Source organism: Chrysoperla carnea, chromosome 2 (genome assembly GCF_905475395.1).
Source record: "Chrysoperla carnea chromosome 2, inChrCarn1.1, whole genome shotgun sequence".
Classification (NCBI taxonomy): Eukaryota; Metazoa; Arthropoda; class Insecta; order Neuroptera; family Chrysopidae; genus Chrysoperla; species Chrysoperla carnea.
Window position 1 is genome coordinate 13638171 of NC_058338.1, and position 23375 is coordinate 13661545.

General features: G+C 29.5%; 1 protein-coding gene across 4 annotated transcripts in view; it reads left to right on the forward strand.

The window, feature by feature from the left end:
- The first annotated feature begins 1227 nt into the window (after nt 1-1227).
- LOC123293151 (proton channel OtopLc) overlaps nt 1228-23375 on the forward strand; it is a 40393-nt gene continuing 18245 nt past the window's right edge. For 3 of the 4 annotated variants that reach the window (XM_044873866.1, XM_044873868.1, XM_044873871.1), the window contains exons 1-3: nt 8203-8398; nt 17781-17957; nt 19006-19130. In XM_044873866.1, coding sequence (XP_044729801.1) covers nt 17799-17957; nt 19006-19130 — 284 coding nt within the window. In that variant the 5' untranslated portion in view covers nt 8203-8398; nt 17781-17798. Of the gene's footprint in view, nt 1279-8202; nt 8399-17780; nt 17958-19005; nt 19131-23375 lie in introns of those variants that run through there. The other variant, XM_044873867.1, reaches the window with a different exon arrangement.

The following is a 23375-nucleotide window of genomic DNA, read 5'->3' on the forward strand; positions in this document are numbered from 1 at the left end:
GCATTCTCTACAACTACGTAACATCAAGTTCTCTCTACCATATGATACCCATATTGTATATATACTTGTAGTCAATATCAATTTTTTTTTCTGCTTCCATTTACGATAGTAAACCTCTCCAATAATAAACAGCAAAGTGTATACAGTTAGTGCTAGCGACCGTATAGTATATATACCTTCAATTTTAACGACACTAACAGAAAACAAAACGTTGTGAATATAGCCTTTAGAGATCAGACAAATCAATTCTGATAAAATAAAAATTCTACTTATTGATAACTTAAAGTTAAATGTAATTTTTAAACCGCTTTTATTATTAGCTTCATAACGTATGTTAGTATGTTTGTATGTAACGGAAACTTTGAACATGATTTTTACCCCCTGCAAAACGTCGGATTAACTCGAAATTTGGTATACTTATCAAGCACCGATGACAATACAATAATTTAACAAGTTTATTTGATTGTCCTCATCATTTTTTAGGATTAACGATTTCCATACCCGAAATTATATACATTTACTTGCGCTCCCACCATATTTATACTAAATTTTGTAACTAGTTAGAACTAAATGCTTCTGAAGATAGAAAACCCTCGAAAGACACTTCCCCCATGGGAACACATCTTAAATATAAAAATAAGATCTAATGAACACATATATCAAGTTTAATGGCTTGAACCCCAAAAAAATAAAACCTCTTACCATATCAACTATAAAGACATCATATAAAGCTTTTGATTTCAATTTTTATGATGAAACTAACAACTTTACACCAGGAAGTTAAAACTTCATCACTACCATAATATTATGGAGTTTGCGTACATTTGAAACAATTCATAAATGAAAATATATACAGTGTTGGTTGACTGATATGTCTTTGTTTACAAAAACATATACATGCAAGTGTAAACGGCGGCAGACCATATCAAAAAAATACAAATATTAAAATTAAATAAATAGAAATACAAAGCTTATAATAAATTAATTAATTCGATTCTAAATGAATAAATATTTTTAAAAACAAAACTGGTTTAGTTGGTATTTTATGGGATTAATAAATAAATAAACTTGAAGTGATTTCAATAATAAAATAAAATTATTGAAGTGCGCGTTAATTTCTTTTGTTTAACCGCAAAGTGTAAAATAATTTAAAAAATATCGTTGTTGCATTTATTTTAAATAATTGCAATTAAATTTTTCAAAAATTTGTGAAGTGTTTTTTTGAAATAATGATATTTTTTTGGTAAAAATGTTTTATTAAAAGAAAAATATGAATTTGTAAGTAAATTTTAATTTTTTTAAATATATTTATTGATAAACTAGGAATGCTCTCTTTATCGTTCCTTGAAATTTCTAGTAAGAATAAAATTCTTTATTTATTTTTTTATTAAAATAAAATTTAGTTTTTGTGGAAACACTATTGTTGAATAGAACCCCAGCAATGTTAAACAATTGTTGAATATTCATTGTCCAAAACATCGCAACTAAAGAGTGTCTAAAAAGACTATTAGGATTTGAATTCGTTATAAATTTTTCATTTAAGCGATGCTTATGAAATTTTAAGAGCAATAAAATTTGTTAGTATTTGGATTATAAGAAAATAAAAGTATCCCTCAAGTTATGGACATTTGGAAGGCTGAATGCTGGAAGAAATTTGAAGTATTTTTGAAATAGTATATTTTTGAAAAAATGCGGTACAATGGACCGTTGATTTTCAAAACGAAAGACCCGAGTTTAATTTTGATGAGAAGCGAACCATACGAAGTTTCAAATATATTTTTTACATTCAAACATTAATTACCATTAGATTTTCAACGAGTATGATTATCGTAAAAAAAAATAAATAATAACAAATTTGGAAACATCCCACGATCAAAAGTTATTGAAGGCGTCAAAAAAAAATCACTTTCTAATTTTTAACGACCTCTTTTCGATAAATACCTACACAATAAAATTAATAAATCATCAATTATTAAGTAATATTTGGCAAATATTGTCATAGAGTTGGCAGTAAAATTTTTAGTTGCATTCCTGTAGTATATCATACTGTATTGCATAACAGATTGCATGACGCCATGGAGCGCACTTTATATGTATTCGTTCTAGTAATGTTCTAGACAGCTTGGCGCCATTAAAATATCTATATTATGGTCTTAAGAGTATAATATGTATAATATAGAGCATTACAATCCACTCGTCTTTCTCTGTTCAACTTACATATATTTGAATACAATTTATTTGATATGCAATTATTTCGTCTTAATAATTTTGTTCGGCTCATATTATTTTGTTCGATCGAAATTAAACGAAACGATTTTATATGTATGAATATGCGTTTGTACATCTTTGAATGTAATATGTATGCTATTCAGATTTACTCAACATCCGGTCATAATTATATTTTGTAGGTTGTTGACCTGATGAATTATTTCGAAAAATTACGATTAAATGCTTTTGCAAGATTTATTGAAATTATTAATGAAATCTATTGTATACAATTGTTAATAGTTAACGTTTAACCGTAAATTTAAAGATTTCAAAAAATATCTAGATTAGGTACTGAATCCCTGCGGTTTTTATTTGACACCTGATACTTTATGAGTATATATATTATTGTTATTTTATTACTTAAAAACATCCGGTTTACTAAATATATTCTTTGGGCTATTTTATTTCTGTTCCTGGATAGAAAAACGCCAAGATTGTTATACAGGCGATTTTTATTCAATAATTAAAGTGTTTTAATGATTTATTAATTAAAATATTAATGATTATATTGCTAACTCAAATGTACAGGCCTGGATTTATCTACTGGGCCACATGGGCCATGGTCCTAGAGGGTAAATTCTGGGGGCGGCAAAAATGTCCTCTCGTTCCTTCACAACACATTATTGCTCTTCTAGTAATTGAAGATCTAGGTTAGGTTAGGTTAGAGTGGCTGTCCTGGAATGGGATACACGTAGACCATAGGGTCCATTGTGATACCGAAAAAGGGTTGGCCTATCCCCGGCCACTACTTCATGAACCATTTGAAGCTGTTTAAGAACAGCAGGAGTGCTTTGACATCGACGGACTTTACGTCGGAGAGGTCGTCAAAGAGAGGCTTGCTCAAATAAGTTCATCTCCTCATGGCAAGAGCTGGACAGTGACAGAGAATATGAGACATAGTTTCCTCCTCCTGACCACTCTGACAGCTCCTGCGAAGATCTAGCTCTCTGAAGAGTATTTTGGTTCTCTAGTATGGAAGCAAATGCTGCCATACCCAGAATACATCAGAGATATTATGGCTGTAGTTGTATCCATACGACACGATTCAGATACTCTTTAGAGAGCTACTCCTTCAATTACTAGAAAAGCAATTATATGTTGTGAAGCAGTTGAGGGTGGGATGGGTATAGTGTCCAAAATTTTAATTACCTTTGTGTAAGCAATCCGAAAACTACTTTATTCAACAATGTCTTTGCTTTATTAGTTGAATTTAATAGTGCATATAACTGCTTAACTATTGGATTGTAGGCAAAAGTCTATAAACGCATTTTCGACTTTAACTTGTCTAAAGCTATACGCTCTTAAGCTCTGCCATCGAGTCACGAGACACCCTGTACATGTAGTATATAACTTTTTATCAGCCACTTTTAAAAATCCCAAATAAAAATTAAGGATTATCAGAATTATCACGATTTTCAATACAATTACTTATCCTATTATCCATAGTTGAGTGTAACTGTATACAGGTAATCGCCAGCAATATGAAAATTGATAATTTTTATTATCTATAAAAGGGAAAATTTGCATACACATAAATAAGAAAGCTGACTTTTTTTCTTCAAACAACTTGCAAAACTATAAATACCCATTTATATAGAACTTTCAAACTTTGAATAATTATTTCTTATTTATATTTTAATTGTGAAAGTATACAGCAACAACATACATGGTAGAACCTTTTAAGAAAAGTGTGTTAGCAAATAAGTAAACTTTAAATTATAATTACATTACATGAAAAGGAAAAGCTCACATTTTTATGGTTTCATTATTACTCTTGTACGTAATGAATTCATGTCATATTATGTTATTAAAAAACCGTTCGATAAAGTTAACTCTCTGTGTACCAAAAACACGTCGAATCGATTATAGGTACAAAAAAAATGATTCCTATAATAAAATAAGTACATTTAAAAGTTTTTTTGCAATAAATATACTAGCTTAAAAAAAATTGTGACATTAAAACACTGCAGAATCATGCGCTATGAATCATGACATCATCTTTTATGATAATTCATAGTATACCACAGTGTTTATACAACTAGAGAACGCCAGAACCCAAAACTTGCGATATGATGAATGAGAGAGAAGATTGCCAGTGAGTTTCCCTGTGTCCTTGTCTAATCTATATGCCATTGGCTACATATTGTTTACATTATTGCTATTAAGTACATAGTTAAAAAACGATTTATGGAATATTATTTAATACATTAAAAGTTATTAAAAATGTCAAAAGAAACTTCAATTCCTCTCTTCTTCTTTTCTTATTTCCGGAAGCAAATTAGGAAGATTTTTACATGATATTTTGGCTGCATTATATGGGTTTTCTCGTGGATGAGATTCATGAAATTTAACTTGTTTTTCATTAAGATTGGCCTAAATTTGTGTAATTTTATCTGATAAATTCTTCTTTAATAAAAAATTATCTCCACTTATGTGAAAATACGTAAAAAATTTTGCTGCCCTTTTTACGGTAACCGTTAACCCTTAAATGAATGCTTTGAGAACATTAAATTAACTTAAATTGCATGTAGTCAGTTGTAATCATCACCCATTTGGAATTCAATCAGGATGAGTTTCAAAAAATTTGAACAAAAAAAATTAATCCAATGTAAAATGTGCGGAATCCTTTGTATTATCCTTTGTAAGGAAAAAATCTGTAAACAATATCTGTCAAAGCTATACAAAACCTCTTTTTTTTTTATATACCCTTATTAATAACATCTTAAGAATATGTGAACAAATATATGTAAATATAAGTAATCCTTGGGACAATGTACTTTCGGTAAAACTTTTTATCAAGAATAGAAATATAATAGGGTGTTGCCTAGGACGTGTCTTTAACCGTATTTGGAATTATATTACTTCCGAACCATTTACAGATTCGATAGAATTACTTTTTCAAATTAAATATCCCTTGTTTGTTGCTCTGATTTTAAATGGTGAGGTTTACTTTGATGACTCATGATGCTGGTTATCGTAGGTATATTATTATTGTATTATTAACTAAAAGTATTGTAACAGAAAATATGAAAGGAAAAGCACTTTAAAGTTTATTTTCTTCTCTCCCTTCATTTAACTCGTCATGCTGGAGCTACGCAGACTAAGTGAATTTTTAAAACAAAATATACAGCGACATTAGTTTATTACATTTCATTCTACTACTTATGTGTAAACGTAGTTTGTGTATTAATAAGGAAAAGAGATATATGTATTCGGGCAACTATGGATGATCAAGGCGCCAGCCGAGGCCAGCAACCTTCGAGGTCAGCAAATTTGAGAATGTAGCTTTCCAACGAGATGCATACGCTTTTTTCTGAAATTGTTAAACAATAACGACTTTCAAGAAGCGTTCTGACGCCAGAATTTGGTCCTACAAACCCAAGACCCAATTGACCTATGTTGCCCATTTACGAACCCGACCTCACTTTTTACGTCCTGAGTACGCTGTATAAATTTCAGCTTGAAGACGGACGGCCGGACATCCGAAAATGTACTAATTAGGTGATTTTATGAACACCTATACCAAAATTTTGTTGGTAGCACCAATATTTTTAAGCGTTACAAACTTGGGACTGAACTTAGTATACCTTATATATTACATATATATATATGGAATAAAAACAGGTCGGATCGATGAATATTTAAAGAAATTTTTTCCGAAATTTTTGCGATCGGTACAGTAACTGCGTTTTATGAGCGAAACTTCTCAAACAATTTTCCCAGCCGTTTAGAATATAATATAAATATTGACTATATAAAAGCACGGACGGCACAGTACAACTCAGTCTGTATTTATTTTCTATTCATATATTTAATTACGATAAGATTGCACCCACATTTTATAATAAAATATTATTGAATGTTTACAACAAAAGCCTCTAAAAATAGCATAACCATATAGGTATTGAGTCCACACCCTGCCACAGCCTGTGTCCCATCATGTTCTATGTAGTTGGATGAAGACTACGATGCCTACGAACTGAACTGAACTGAATATACCAATCCGCCTATATATACCTACTGTGCTGTATGTTGCCTGTTGTTCACTGTTTGCTCTGTTTTGTGTAGCCTAGCCTTGCTTTGCTTCTGCTGCCATCCGCATGTAACAAATCTCTACTTTGTTATGTTCAGAGATATTATTCCATCAAAACATAATGCTCTAGCGATATTTTTATCTCATTCTAATATAATTTAATTTTAGATATTGCTGTCTTTGTTATTTTATAATTTATAAGAATGAATGCATTGTAAAATTGGTCTATCTCACTTTTCCAACAATTGTGCAACAATGCTTTTATGTTTTTCGTGCTAATGGCATATGAATTACAATATATCGTTTTGATCATGTTTGCAATTTTTCTGAAAATTTATCTATTTGATCTTGGGAGTTCTAACACAAGTGTGTTGTAAATAAATCTTTTAATATAAGTATCATCAAAGATAATAAATAATAAATTAGAACTCATGGAATATTCATGGAATATTCCAACTTGAAACAGTCCCGCAATTTTCTTGCCTTATCAAAACAAGTTACAAAAATTAACATTAGCCTGGACCAACTTTGATAGGGTCTAAGATTCTTAATGTTTGAATTATTGAAGGCTAGTATCAAATATCTAGGAGAAGTTGAAATGTGTATTTAAATGTAACAAGTTTCACCGCCAAGATGCATTCGTTTTCGATTGGGAAAAACAAATTTAGAATTGTCAATAAAATTACATAAATACAATATTTTGCGCTGGTGATTCTCAAAAATATTTTGTATGAGACCATAACGTCTATTCGTCTCAGAGTTAAAAGTTTTTTCTACACAACATAATAAGCTTTTATAATATTTCACGGCGCCACCACCATATATATATATATATATATATATATATATATATATATATATATATATATATATATATATATATATATATATATATATATATATATATAGAATCCCCTGAAACTAAAATCTTGAACTAATTATCTTTTAATCTGAAACTAAATCGAATAATAATAAGATACTGTGTCATATGAGCTACAAAAATTTAATCTAAAATGTCTTAGTTTGATTTTTTTATGCTTAGCTTAAAGCGTGGAAAGTTGTCTGATTACACAAACCAGAAGGTCACGAAAGCAGTTACTTTTATAAAAAAACGTTGTCATTCAGATCAAGACTTTGACAATCTGTTTTATTTCAATTTATAACTGCCAAATGCAAAATTTGATGATACACTAAGGAAAATGACTTTAATAAAATAATTTAAGCTATTTTAGCTACTTATCTGTTAATTATTTCGCATTCACAAGTTATAAAATATGCACTCACTTTGTTCTGTCTGAAAAACTAAAATACAACGTTAAAATGACGTCGTATTTATGTATAGGTGGGATTCCCTTTTTGTTTATGATAGTATTTTCACATTCCCACGAAATATGAAATGATTGATGGTGATAAAAATAAACAGTATGAGAGGGTTTTGGATAGTATCTAACAAATTTTAGTGGAAAATATTGAGGAAAAACCATCAAAAATATATCTGTTTTGACATTTTTAATCAGATATACTGAAATATAAAATTTAATACATATAAATGATATGAGATATTACCCGAGATACATGTAGGTATATAATAATATCGTATGAACTCGTGTTGAATCGTTGCTAATATCGATATGAAAATACATACACATTATACATATACATCTGTATGGTATGTTTTGCTCCGCGTTCCGTGTTTTTATGCCGTGTTTTTTTTTGTATATTTTTAGACATATATATTATTAAATAGCAAAGTAAGAATTTTATTTGTAATATGCGTTTTCGATACGTGTGTTCGACATCGATATATACAACCGATACAACACTATATACGATATTTACTACGATGATTAATTGTTAATTATTAATATTAAAAAAAATAAATTATCATGTTTATTAGAATTAGAAATTTGAACATTGTTGTGATACCTAAACTAATCATATCATCCAAAAAATATGTTTAAAAACCCTTAAAGTGTTCTCACAAAAAATTTCTGTGTATTAATTTTTTAAAAAAAATAATTCTTTCTCTCGACAATAAAAAAAATTATCAGAATTTTTGATTATATATCTCGATGAATTAAAATCTTGATATTTTTGGTAAGTGAATATATATATTTTTTTGTTTTATTGTGTTGAAAATGGCGGGAAAGTTTTCGATGTGATTTATATGTATGGTACGTAAAAAAATACATTTTGTAACTAGCCTTTTGGGATTTAGCTCACAAGAAATATTTTATGTGCAAAAGTGTTTTATGTTATTAACTTGATTAAACAAGGGAATTGTTAGATGCAATTGTTGATGATAGAATTCGGTCAACAGATGATACAAATAATCCATGCACACTGTTGGGAAATCAAAAAGTTTTTCGAGTACTGCTCAAATAAATGTTTTTTATGGCTTTGTTATAGAGAATTTTTAAAATTAGTCCAAATGTACTAAACAGTATTTTTTGTAGATAGTTTTTTTTGTCTGATTTAAGTAAAGATGTTCCCTAATGATTTAAACTGAAGTATTTTGAAAATAATACCCAATATGCTTATGTTTTGAATCCGCATACTTTATCGTAGATATTGATAAAAAGCGCGTTAATGACAATTACTCAATGATTTTATAATTAAGTAAATCAAGATTAATTTGAACTGATCTGTCTTGATTGATTGATGAAGTCACTAGATTTCAAGTTTAACTTGAAATTAAACGTTAGCTATACTGATTTTTAAGAATTAATTTATAGGTAGTGTTGCTACTGAGACTAATCATAACGGTGACTTTTTTTTTACTGTGTTTTAAATCAACAGTTGTCAAATACATTTTATACGGTAGTGTCATAAATAATTTAAAATGACATTAATTATGCTTCTAAGAAAAAGTAATTTATGTTTTTTTTTTTTTTTTGTTATTTTATTAGTATTGTTCTTGACTTTTACGGCGAACCAACGAATATTGTATAAGTTTTCTTTTATAAAAAAGCTTTTGTTCTTCAAGATGAAGTGTCTCTATTAATCTGAAGAATTAAAAGCTCTAAGTAGATGTATGCATCCTTGTATGCAACATTAGATTGTTGCCAATTAAATTTTAAGGTATTTCCAGTATGGTTTTTGTTATTCCTATGCTAAAACAATGGCAAAACCACCTTTCGACAGAATTTAACGAATTTTTTTCATAGGCTAAGAATAAAACTTACTATTAAAACTCAAAGTTTAAGAAAATTTGACATTTTAAAAAACGATATAATTAATGTCTTAGTTCCCAATTTTGACAATTTGTGTCAAAATTAATATCTCGAAAACAAAACGACGTGGTATTTTTTTCCTAAAAGCTTTTCGTTTTTTCCTAAAGGCAAACTTTGCAGTTGATTATCTCGCGATCTAAACGACCATTTCTACTTTTCTACAATTTCGGGAACTCACATTATTCTCAGTCTGTAATCTGACGAAATGCTTTCATGTTAAGCTAGAATTCTTCACTTTATTTTAGTTAGTTTATGAATAAGCTAATGTCATTTCAAAAAGCTATTTTGAAAAAATTCGATATATTAAATGAATGAACGAAATTTAACCGATATAATTTTATAAAAGAATTTTAGCCTTGAATTAAAATTTTTCAAATAGTTTGGTAAACTGTTATACCTTTGATCATAATTTACATTTAAATGTTTTTATACCTATTTTAAAATATAGCAATATTAGAAGTCCCTCCTTTCATCATCATTATTCCTACATACTATGTATTTTTGTCACATTCTTCTAATAACAGTATTATTTCAAAACATTATAAATTGAAATTTTAAAGAGATCTCGATAGAAACAATATATTACATGCTTTACTTATAAGTGATCCATGATCGAAGACCATAAAGAATCATACACCATATCTTAGTGTACCTTTGATCATTTCCAAATCATTTTAACAAGTAATCTTTACAGTCCACTGTAGGAAACAGTAATTCTTTTGTATGCTTGCTCTTCTCTTGGCATCTATGCTTCTATTAGCATCTAGCATCTTCTCTTAGCATCTATTAGCTTCTATTAGCATCTAGTTACAGCTTTAACTGAGTATGTTGACGTATGACAAAGAACAAAATAGTAATTGTATCATTAAGTATCTACGTTCGTTGATCGTTGATACAGGAAAAAGATATGATCCAATTTATATGACGTTACATATTTTCAAATTTTATCTCCTCAAAGTTATCCGTTATCAATAAAACTGAAATATTTCTGCTTTTATTTAAAACAAAACCATATGAACAACCACTCTCTCGGTTGCTTGCCATCAGGTAACTAAATTTTGTCTTCATACAGTAAATTGCTATCTTATAATTAGTAATATCTGTCATGAAAAGTATAATTCAATATACATTATCACCAAGGTACCATAGTCCACCCCTTAATATTTCAGGTATTGGTTTAGTTTAAGTTGTTTTTTATATTACCAATTAAAGTAATAAAAATAAACTTTGTTTATATATATATCATTATCAATCTAAAAAAGTATAATTAATTTAACTTTCACAGCGAATATAACCTTTAAAAGGAGATGAAATTTCCATAATGAATAAATAAATAATATTCAATAACTTTGGTTATAGATACACTGCTATAGAATTGTTATAGGTTGCTCTAATAATTCATTTATAAACGATAAATAGTTTGTGCTATTATTCAACATGAATAAACCATCCTCAGAAACGATTATAATTTAAAATTTAATTTTATTCGTTGGTTTATTCTAGATAAATTTGTAGTTAATTTCCGATAAATATCAACTATATTTATTATTAGTTATTTTCCCAAATCAATTACAAACAAGTGAAGATAACAACAAGCAATTTTAATTGTATCAATACACTGAACTACAGAAGAAAAAAATCTAAAATTCAGATCTTTATTTAAAGACGTTCCCAAAAAAAAAAAAGAGCGCGTTTCAAATTTTGAAGGTCTATTCTGGTAGTACTTAGAATTAGACGAAAGTTAAGGGAGAGTTTTAGAAGAGTGAAATTTTTCGATTTATACTATAGCTTTTGAAATTCAAATGCCTAAAGATTTAGCGAAAATCACTTAAAGAAGAAATTAACACAAATGTCATCCATTTCATCACTTTAAATTCTTTTAGCTAATGAATATGCTTTTAACTAATAAAGTTTTCCAAATTTATCATAAAAAAAGTTTTCTTCGGTCTCTCATGGTTAAAACTGGGTCTAACGGTGTTTTTTGATTCAGCAGACGCCACAAAAATGTCTACTAACTATTTCTATTAATATGTCTTCTTGTGACATTTTAGCTGTCCAATTTCAAAGTTTAATTTGAAAGTTTTCATAATCAGGATAGGTGTAAGACATCTATTTCAGAAAATAAAATTTCTTGACTTATTTATAGATTTAGTGTTTTTTTTTTGCACACTGTTTTGTATTTTGGTGGAAGCGCAATTCATTGAATTAAATATATCCTTTAGTTAACAAAACATAATGTTCCTTGCGCTTCCACCATAATTCCGCAAGAGTCGAGTTATTATATATAATTCTACATAAGCGTAAAAGAACCCGATGTACACAAGAGATGTAAACAAATATTAAATTAACTAGAGTGATACCCACCCGCTTCGCTGGGTTTAAAAGTAAAGATTGATAAAGATTGCTCTTGCTTATCCCCTTTCTAAAACACTCGAAATAATGGCAAGGATTGTTTTACACAGGTAAAATATATATATATATATATATATATATATGGTTTTCTATTTTTTTAAATGTATAATAGTCGTAATTATTCATTGAGTATATCAGAGAAGATGGCCGTGAAATATTTCTTATTGACTATTTTTACAGAAATCTGTAATTTTTTTATTAAGATATCTTTAAAATTAAATCTCATGTGTTATTCTGATATATCAACTATATTGCTGTACAGTTTCATTAAAAACCATTCGCTATTTTAGCGTGAAAGCGTAACAAACAAACAAACAAACAAACATGCTTACTTTCGCATTTATAATATAGAAGATTTATTAATAAGAGCTAATAAAATGTACATGATATACCTAAAAGAATTTTATGGATCGGATCTATTTGTATGTATATCAAGTTGTCATATTAAGAAATTTATATACATTTAATAACTTTCTCATTAAACATTTTTTTTAATTCTTATTCAACTTGTTTTTGTCTAGACTTGGCTTTGCCATTTCTATTCATCATCATCAATAATAATAATAATAATAATATATGCATACATTCAAGTCTAAATGAATCGAGAGAGCTAAATTGTTTTAAGTTTTCAATTGTAAAGCAAAATAATTAAATTGAAAGCACTCAATCAATATATACTCAATTTTATTGTGTAGGTATAGGTACTACAAAGTAAAATTGTACTACAATCGAGGGAAATTAGAAAACCCGCACGAAAAATTCTGTATGGAAAATATATTGCCTGAAATAGTTTAAATATACATATTACGCGCACATCTTGTCTGGATTGGCTTTATTTTGCACTTTTGTTTATAATATAGATCTATTCAAGGAAAATTTTGGAAATTCAAGTATATTGTTTTAAAGGCCTAGGGAAAAGGGACGTATTGATCATTGTTTCAAACGAAATTTGGCATATCACGTTAAGAAATTTTTTGTGGATATTACTATGTGAGTATCCGAGTGAACGCCATAATGATTTGATCATTGAGATAACAGTAATATTAGCAATAGTTATGGCGGACGAGTCATGCGTCAGGTCCTCACTGGTTGGCGCTACGTATAATACTTCTGGGGGATAGCTCTATTCAACACTGCAATATTACTAACTCTAACTAGTTACTATAGTATCTCTTTGTATACCATCCCAATGTAGTAAACGCCATGAATATCTTACCGTGTATTTTCAATAGACTAATCTCAATGGCCGAGCGGTCTAAGGCGTCAGTCTTAGATCGTTTGACTACTTAGACTTAGGTTGCGGGTTCGAATTCAATCAGCGGCAGTGTGAACAATTATAATTAATGGAGGTGCAAAATTGTTCACATTGTCGTCGCTTGGATAAGAACGAAGTAACCGATTCCACCCACATCATAAATGTAATTGTAAAAATTAATGTAATTAAATAAATAAAGATTAACACATAATGATGTGGGTGGCCTCTGTAATACGGTGTATGTCATAAACACGGACGTTTATTATTAATAGACTAACCTAAACTAGTCAGACCTCTAGACTAACCAGAGATTTAATGCTAAGCTCAACGTAAACTTAGAAACGCCGCAGTTACCCCAGCCTTCAAAAACGCTATAATATAGTCTATCCATTTGTCGAAGCAAGATAAACAGGCAGAGAATGATTCATTTTTAAAACTTATCTTTTTTCAAACATATGGAAAAAATTAACAAACTTATGCGTTAAGATAAACATTTTAATAAAATTTTAAAAGCTTTTAACCAATAAACAATTTAAAGAATGAATATTGGAAAATGTCTCAGATATTTATACATATGAAAATTGTAAATAATAAATAAATAAATCAGAGGCCATATAAGTAATTTTTTTTCTAATCGATTTTAATAAATTTGTAAATAATTTTCTATAAAATTTAATTTATAAGATATTGAATATTTATTATTCATAGTGTTTACATTTCGTAAATGTTTATAGTAAAAAAAAATTTTCGCAAAAAATAGAACAGACGAAAAAGTAAACAATAATTTTAAAGTACTGACTTCAATCAATAATTTCTTTCTTGCGAGCTTTGAATCCACTTGGATCCATTTTTAGCTAAAGAAATAGTTTGAAGTTTGAGAATGGTCTAGGTTTACAATAAATATTTAGTACATTTGATGGACTAATTTTGTTACTAAATGAATAACCTTTTATTCGAAACTTATTTCAGGAGTTGATTAGAATTTAGCAAACCAAATCGACACGCCTATGATTTAACAAACCAAAAGAAAATTCTGTATCATGGGCATAAAATTTGATCAATGCGAAATTTCGGCTACATGATTGTTTTTAACTTAAAAGTTATATAAGTTTTAACTTATACAAATATACATATTTACTACATTGTTCTATGGTTCGATAACGTTGGTATTTATTTTTAAAAAATTGTATCAAATTCATTGATTGTAATCTTTGGGATTGTCATAACCCGGATTTTATACAATAATATAAAATCTTTTATTCAAACAAGCTGTGATGCATATTACATTTAAATGGCCGATCAATAATTTGAGTAAATTATTGTATTCAAATTCGCTTTGGATAAATAAGTATTTACATAAGTTTCTAATTGCGTATTTTAGAGTGTTATCATTTTAATAAAGGGGATCGAATTAAATTTTTTTGATCTTTTGAGATGAAGAATTCTCACTTTACGAATAGAAAAGTGAAGTTGGGTTTTAAGAATCTTTGCTACTATGCAAGATATGAACGTTTAAAATTCTTAATTAAAGAAAGAGAAAGATACCCACTAGTGACGGCTTTCATGTGTGTCGCCCTAGAGATTACGTTTTAAACTTTTTTTTGCTAAAAGAAAATGGGCAACCTTTGAATACAATCTTTGATTTCTTATAACTTCGTTTTTTAATCAAATTTATTTTCACTTTTAAATTTTTGTCATGGTATTGTCTAGTTTGATATTTTTATGGCCATATTATTATTAATATAGCCAATTCGACATCAGGATCATTCCCTATTGTTTCTAAATATTAGATTTCTCTGTAAATATGAGACATGCCGAAAAGAGAAAACAAAATTTAATTGAATTCTTCCTTATTTCGTTATCAAATTCCATGATTTGTCTCTAATTTTCAAGCTTATCGTGTTGGTTAATCACGAAAAATAGACAAACGGTATAAAAATGTACCGCTTACGAAAAAACATCCTAGAGAAGTGACGTTAAAATTTAATTTTGTTCATTATGTAATTTTTAAATTACTCAGTCAGAATACTTAGTTTTCATTTATCACAGAGTCAGATTTTTCCACGTTGTAATTTAACTAGAAAACTAATTAGCCTGGCTCTGCTATATTTGCCAGTGTGTTACCAAAATTGTTGCTGCAGATATCATTGGTCACTATTTCTGGAGTAAATACAAGATATTTCAATCATCATTGTTAAAAATCTTTTATTCAAATAACGATGCAATCAAAATCTCATAGCTTACAAAATATAAGTGTCATTCAAACATGACTCTATTTCATGTTATTAAAACCATTTTTAGGGCATTATCAAAACGGAAGACTAACATAAATAATAACACTTTTAAAGTTTTTATTTTTTTGTTCGTGTTTATTAAAAGAACCTTTTTTTTATTATAAAAAAAAAACCATTACAGAATGTGTGTGTATATATTAAATATGATATAATATTTATTTATTAATTTTAATCACGTTTACTAAATTCAATATGCTTACTGCATTCATCATATGTTCAAGTTCTTAAACCTGTTACACACGGCACATTTATAAGGGAACAAATCGTCGATCCCATTTTATTTTTTACTATTGGAATACAGGTCCTTTATGCGCGTTCGGCGATTGAGGACTAGTTTATTATCTTTCTACTTTTTTACAGTTTATTGTCTTGAAATAGCATTCGCAATGAGGTCTTGTAGTTACGATGTAAGCTCCTTATGCGAAAGGTCATTAGTTCGAAACCCACCAACGTCAATAGATTTTTATGAAGTATTTAAGGTAGTACGAGGACGATGGCAATTATTTGTACCTTGTTTTTAACTTTGATGTTGAGTTTTGGTATTACTTCATGAATGCGTAGACGAAAAATAAGAATACAATTTTTCGATATCTGCCTTGGTTTCCGAAATATCGAAAGATAAATAATTAAACAAAATTTTCACTATTTTGAAATTGACTCCAGATATCGAACAATTTTATTTTCGATTTTCGCGTTTATAAGTGAACACCAGAATTAGAGCGGGTAGTTCCATTGAATTATGTCATGTGAAGGAGGCTTTATATTCAATATGCGTAAATGATGTTGTGTTTCGCTTTCAGACAGTTTTATTCTTATTACTTAGAAAAGAATTAATATACAAAGACGATTATTGAGTCTGTTTTAATTTATACAAAAAGTAAATTGTTTATTAAACTTTACACGTTTTACAGTATTTGACGGAAAACGTACCGTTTCTTATTTCAATTTGCATATGAATTTTTATAACATCTTTTGTAGAAAATGTAAGCCGGAAATGCGCATCTGTGTTGGTTGGATTTGTAAAAAAAGTATACGAAGAACGATGGAATAAAGTTTGGGGGGGGGGTTAATTTACCTAGAATTTTAACTCCCCTTTTTTAAGCCTGCGTATCTATTATTGTCTACCGAAAAAACTTTGGGTTGATTTTTAATCCTTTTCCCGTAATCCAATCGAGCAGAAACTATACAGGCAGGCTCGTGGCGACAAAAAATTAAACAAAGAAAGAATGTTTAATAAAAATATGGAGGGTAGAGATAAGAAGATTTTCTCTGTATATAAAAAGGGTCCCTAAAAAACAGAAAATTGGTGGTGCTGCTGTAGAAAATGAGTTTTAAAAGATGGTAATAAGATTAAGATAAAGGTCTAAACAATTGTTATTAGAGAAGGGTAGAGAAACTCGCACCAAACACCTTTTGCTATACAAGCGCTATTCTGGCTAATTTTAGAATTATTATTTGCTTTGTTCTGCTGGTCACTTTGACCCCTATTTAAGAATGTCTTCCTTACCTCTACCCTCCATAAATAAAAAATTGATTTTTATGGGTAATTTTTTTATATTTTTGAGTGCAGGTTTCTGTTTTTTATTATTTTATATTTCTGAGAGTAGATTATTAAACAAAAAACTTTATATTCAGATAAATTTAAGAAATGATTACCTCACTGACAAGTACGAAAAAAATATAAAAAGGTATTTGAGATGTGTACAAAAATATGCATGTTGGGGTAAACCACCCTTTTAAAGGGAGAAGTCATCTCGCAATTTTTATGTTATACTTACAGTTATGAAATACTTATAGTCCTTTGTTGCAAATTTGTGACATAAAGTTTCAGCCAAAAAATGACTGGGCTATAATATTTCTCCACAATTTGTTTAACATTTCTAATAGCTCTATTCTGGAATATCTAAACTGGCTTCCTAGCACAAATTTTATAGCATTCACGATTCGAAACGTGACATACCTTTTGAAGATAAGATAAAACTAACCACATAAAATAATTCTTTTTATTGTCATGTACCAATCAATTCATAATAACTTCTTTAGCGTACGTATTGTTATTTGACGACAGCATTTCCTGGAGTTTACTGACTCCCATATAAGGCTTATTTATATATAAATTTATATGCTGCTTAGAGGGACATACTCATAATTTAATAATTTATTATATTTATTACAAAATATTTAATTCAATTATTTAAATATTATTTTTTGTTTGTTATTGAAATTATCCGGTTCGGGTATGACCAAAAATAGTATTAATAATAATGATGGTTTCTTTATTACAGACGGAAGTGTGATATAGAATGCAACGGTGTCCTTACATACACGAAATGAAGGAGCGCTTGCTTGGACAACCAACAGAACAACAAATGGTCATGGAACCATTAACGAAACATATCCAGGATACACCACCTACGAGATCGCCAGTACATCGAGATCCACCGATCGGTACTGTTGTGAGGGTAAGATTTTTTAGTTATTTTAAATTCAAAAAAATACTGGCTTAATTTCGATTCCACCAAAAATGGGTACAAAACAACATAAGATGTCGAAAGCCAAAAACTGAATCTTCACGTATTGATGAATCTTCTATGAAGACTCTTTGAATTGTGTAGGTTTTAAGTTATTCCTCGTCGAATGCAAAATCTTTCTAACATATCTAAATTATTTTAAATTTATATACGAGTTGGGTCACTTTGGGATTATATAATTTAAAAAAAGGATGAAACACGGTAAAGAATTGATTTGTTAGGCTTGGCTTGGTTTGAGTAAATGAAGGCTTGGTAAATTAGATTTGGCTGAAACTTGGGCAAGTGCTTGCAACCCAAGACTTGATTTATTTTCTCGTAGCCAAGACTTCGAAAACAGTTGACACACCAATATTTGATTTATTAGATTAGAAGCCAAAGCTTAGGCAGAGGCTGGAAAAGTCCTGATTTACTAGCTTGGCCAATGCATGGGCAAGGATTATACAAGCACTAGTATACCAAAGCTTGATATATTGGCTTTTGTGGAAACGAACAATTAAAAACAGTCAAAGTTTCCTCTAACGAATCGAATGTGAAAACCGCATTCAAATCCGCCTTACTGTTCAAATTTTTGAACTTTATTGTTTCGTTTCTACGATTATTTCGCTGAAGCATTTGCAAGGAATGGCAGACGAAGTTTTGGTAAAACGATAACTGCTCGCTCACTCCGTTACCACCGTCAGGCTTCTCAGTTTCTCTATGGGCAACTAAGAGTTGGCAAAATACCTGTTACACACAGTATTGTATTTTAAAATATATATCATAACTTGGGCAGCCGAAGTGAAAATGTCGGTCAAGTAATCAATATTTAAGTAGATGAGAATGTAAACGAAAGAACTACTGACAACTATATTTATAATATTTTTACTGCACACAAACACAAATCGAACATCGATATGTGTATACACTACTACTTACCAATATTTTAATGTTTTATTCATCATCATTAAAAATATAAAATAAAGATCTATATTTGTTCTAGTTAAATGCAGATGGATATGGGTCGCACACTTCGCCAACACATCAATGTACACCACTGGTGCCTCATGAATCTGAAGATGACTTTTATTATACTGATTATACACGCACAGGACCAAAAAACGCAAAGTAAGTACATTGAATTGTTTATTTATAATCTTGATAATGAATTATAAAGGTGAGGTTCTTTTTATGAACCTTAAGATACCCCCAAAAGAGAATGTAAAAGATTCAACTAAAGTTTATTACCATCAACTAAATATTTCTTGTATTTCATTGATTTAAGTCCTAAAAAAGGGTTCGCGTATATTTTGCGCTTTTGTTAAGTGACCTCAAGACCCAGTTGTTCTGTTTCAACCAAGCTCTTGCTAAACCAACGGTAGTAGGTGGTTTGTACTCTGCTGCCAAGCCATCTCTAAAGTAATTGCAGATCTCTTCAATAGAATAGGTTAGTGATCTTAATAATTTGGCTAAATTCATCCAGAACCGCTAATTCAGGCAGGAAGTGGTAACCATACGTGCAGTCCTTGCTGGTAAGATCGCGTTGCAAAACGTATAGGAGTACAATGATATTATACGTGTGGTAATGTGAAACCCAGGACATTTAGCAGCAATTGCTTGCTCGCTTCCTTATCACCACTGAAAACATCTTTTTCTTGAAGCAAGTATAGGGTAAACGAAATATAAATGAGGAAAGGAGGATCTTTCACCGCAAGTGCCTAAATATACCACTTGAAGCTGATGCTGGATGCTCAATGTAGTTTATGCCTGTAAAAGATACGTGTAAGGTTTTCAATGATTCAATCAAATACATTCTATGATGCTATTCCCTAAAAAGAACTGAAACAGTTTCAATTATATGTTGAAAAAGCACCTCCAGGTCTTATCGGTGACAATTATCCTAGGGACGAACAAGGGTTTTCAAAGCACATAAATGAATTTTTTTTTTTCTAGATTCTACACTTTCCCCTATAAAGTAACCAATGAAAATAGGTAGAAGTTGATTTACTAGTTTTGATTAAGACAAACAATTATTTATTGTAAACTTTATTGGAATAAATCAAAAAAATTAAAAATATGGATTGATTTTATGGTTCTAGTGGCGCCTTAACGTTATTTATTTGTATATACATGCTACATAAATTAAAAAACTGGAATTATTTAAGTATCAAGATGTTTTTAATTTACAAAGTTTTTTACAAATACAACTAGTTATTTTTAAGAAATAATAATAGCATATTATAAGCAGTTATGGTTTTCCTACGAGGTGATACAAAGTTGAAAGGATTATCGTATCGTCTCATTTTCAAAAAATTAGTCTCGTGTTGTCTTGGTCATGTCTCTTATAATAAGAATTCTGATATTCGACAGGCAGGAAACAGACATTGAAGAGATAGGCGACAGATTTGAAAATAAACCTTTTTTGTAGAGATTTTCCGAAGGAAATGGAGCCATTGCTTTTGTACTGATGATGGAATATTGAAAAACCTTCTCTAGCGATCGCAATTTAAGGCCGAATAGAATAAAATATAATTGATATTAAGAAGGGTTTTGGTATTTGAAAGGTCAAGTTCATTTATGAGAAAAATCGACAAATAAACAAGGGGTGGGGGGTGTGCAAAGAACAGCATTTGCATTTTTTCAAAATAAAAAATATTTTTGTATTTTTTAATCATTTTTAAGCAATAAAAGTTCTTTTGTGATTTTTTCAATAAACGCTTAGTTTTCGATATAAAACTTCTTGGAAAATTAAAAATGCAATATTCGATTTTAAGAAAAATGTATTATTTTTTCAATCTTTGAGGAAATTCGCTTAGCAAACGCAGCTTCGGTGCTACGCATTTTTTTAAATTTCTAAAAATGTACTCAAAAACAAATTCAGCCTTAACATTTTGCTTTATAAAATTTGCCAAGCATGAGCAACTCTTGCCTTTTGAATTTAGTTTTCCGAATTTTACGAATTGCACGAACAAGAGTTCGTCAATATGCAAACGTAAAACATTATTGGTAAGTAAAATTAAAGTTTTAAGTAACTTCAAACATAAACGATAAATCTTTAATGATCTATTAAAATTAATTAGGTCAAGTTTACATTATTCAATTTGAATGCAAATTTTATACAAAAAGAGTTGATATTTTATTTATCACGCACTAAAAACTAGATATAAACTACAACATACAAAAATTAAACCCCTTATTATCAAAGCCACGAACAAAAAAATTACTTTGTTCCAAATAATCAAACATCCTCTATTCAAATACAAAAAGCACAAAAAAAGTCCTATATTATGCGCGTCTATTACACATGCGCAGCATAAATGAAAGTAGTAGGGATAGGTATATTCAACAGAAAGTTGAACCCCTCTCATAACGCTCGTAAATGCTATAATACATGTTTATATCATAAAATACTATATATATATATATACGAATGGATCAATAGGACTGAGGTTACTGTACCCAGCATCGAGAATTACAAGGACTATAATAATGTTCATATAACATATATCAAGAAATATATGTGTATATATAGTTGGTTCATGAAAAAAAAAACCTATTTCAATTTAAAAGCCTCACGTTGACTTTCATATATCACTGAAGAGGCGAACTGACATTACTAGCCAGTCTGTTTGTAAAAAAAACCACAATTTCAAGTCGATAAGTTGAGCTTTGCCTCCCATAACGAAAAATCTAAGCGATTAGTACCGCAACACCGGCTTATATTTTAACCTCATGATAACCAGCCACTTAGATAAATTTTGTTCGCCGCAACAGCGGCTTATATTTTAACCTCATGATAACCAGCCACTTAGGTAACTTTTGTCCCAAATATGGTCCCAAAATTTTAAATATTGACCATAATAGTCCGACTGTTAGTAATATCAAACCTCAATTTCAAGTCGATAAGTTGAGCTTTGCCTCCCATAATCAGCCACTTAGATAACTTTTGTCCCAAATATGGTCTCAAAATTTTAAATGACGAAAGATCACAAACTATGATATTTTATGTGACATGCACGGGACCTTTTGAAAAACTATTAGGTTAACTTTATTTTTAAACTTTCAAAGTTTAGTAAGAAAACAAAATTTTTTCCCACCTATCAATTGTGCTCATCGACTATAATATATATTGTCCCATATATGGGGAAAAAGTTATCATGAGATTAAGATTAGAAGTGAATGATTAGTAGAAATGTCGGTTGTTACCCTTTTCTGATTGGTCAAAAGGTTTTTCTATTAATATTATTATGGTTTAATAAACCAATCGAACTCATAGTCCAGGCAAACATTGTTATTCACTCACCAAAATAAACAGCTATGCGTCCCGGGGAAAACTGGATTATATAACAGGATATCTCCGATGATTTCTTTTGATCAAAAATATTGTAAAACTGAGATCATAATATATCTAAATAACATAACAGTTAAAGGGAGCACAATCTCATTCTCGCTTATAGAGATTTCTCACTGACCCGAGTTTCTCGCTAATGCAGGTAAATGGGTAGCGTTTGTCTCTTCTAGAGGTACGCAGCAATAACAAGTACGAAGTCATAGCAAGTACGAATGTAGTAAATATGTAATATGATAAAAAATAGTTCTTCCTAAATAATATAAATAAATAAAGCTCGACTGTCGCTTAAAGAGGTATAGATAAGTAGCAGTCTCACTTACGGAGGTCCATGAGAGAAAAACGACTCTCTCTTACACAGGTTTCTGTTTCTCGCTAATAGAGGTTTTGGGAGCTTAAAATGACGGGTCCTGGCTATTACTACTTATAGAGTTTTCTCACTTATCCAGTTCTAACTTACCTAGGTTTGACTGTACTTATATAACGATTCGTTTACTTTAAAAATATAATTTAAGCAATAACTTTCTTCCAATTGAAATAATATTAACTACAGTATTGTCCATTTTAAATTAGAAAAATCGCTTACTCTTGTTTCGATTATTCTGAGCACGTAGTAAATCCACCCTATAATTTAATAAATTTGGAAACTTGATTCTTAAAGTTTCTACTTTTTAATGTAAAATATCTACAATCCATTTATAAAGTTTAAAATTCTTCCATACAAATATCACCAGAGTATAGAAGTTAAAAAACAAATTTCTCCATCGCTTTTAAATGACTTTTACCTTCTGTTTGTTTAAATATTCCCGTTTTTATTGTTCATCAGCTAAGAATTAAAAACTCATTAATACTGGACTGAAAGGAACATAAAAGATGTCTGGACACTATAAATCAAATGCGCAGTAATGGTCTGCTTGACTTATTTATTCAAAAATTATAACTCGCCTTATCCGTAGTTGAGTTTTCAAGGATCTAGGAATGGATAGACTTTTTTCGTTCCCTTAAGAATGTTGTACACCTATGGG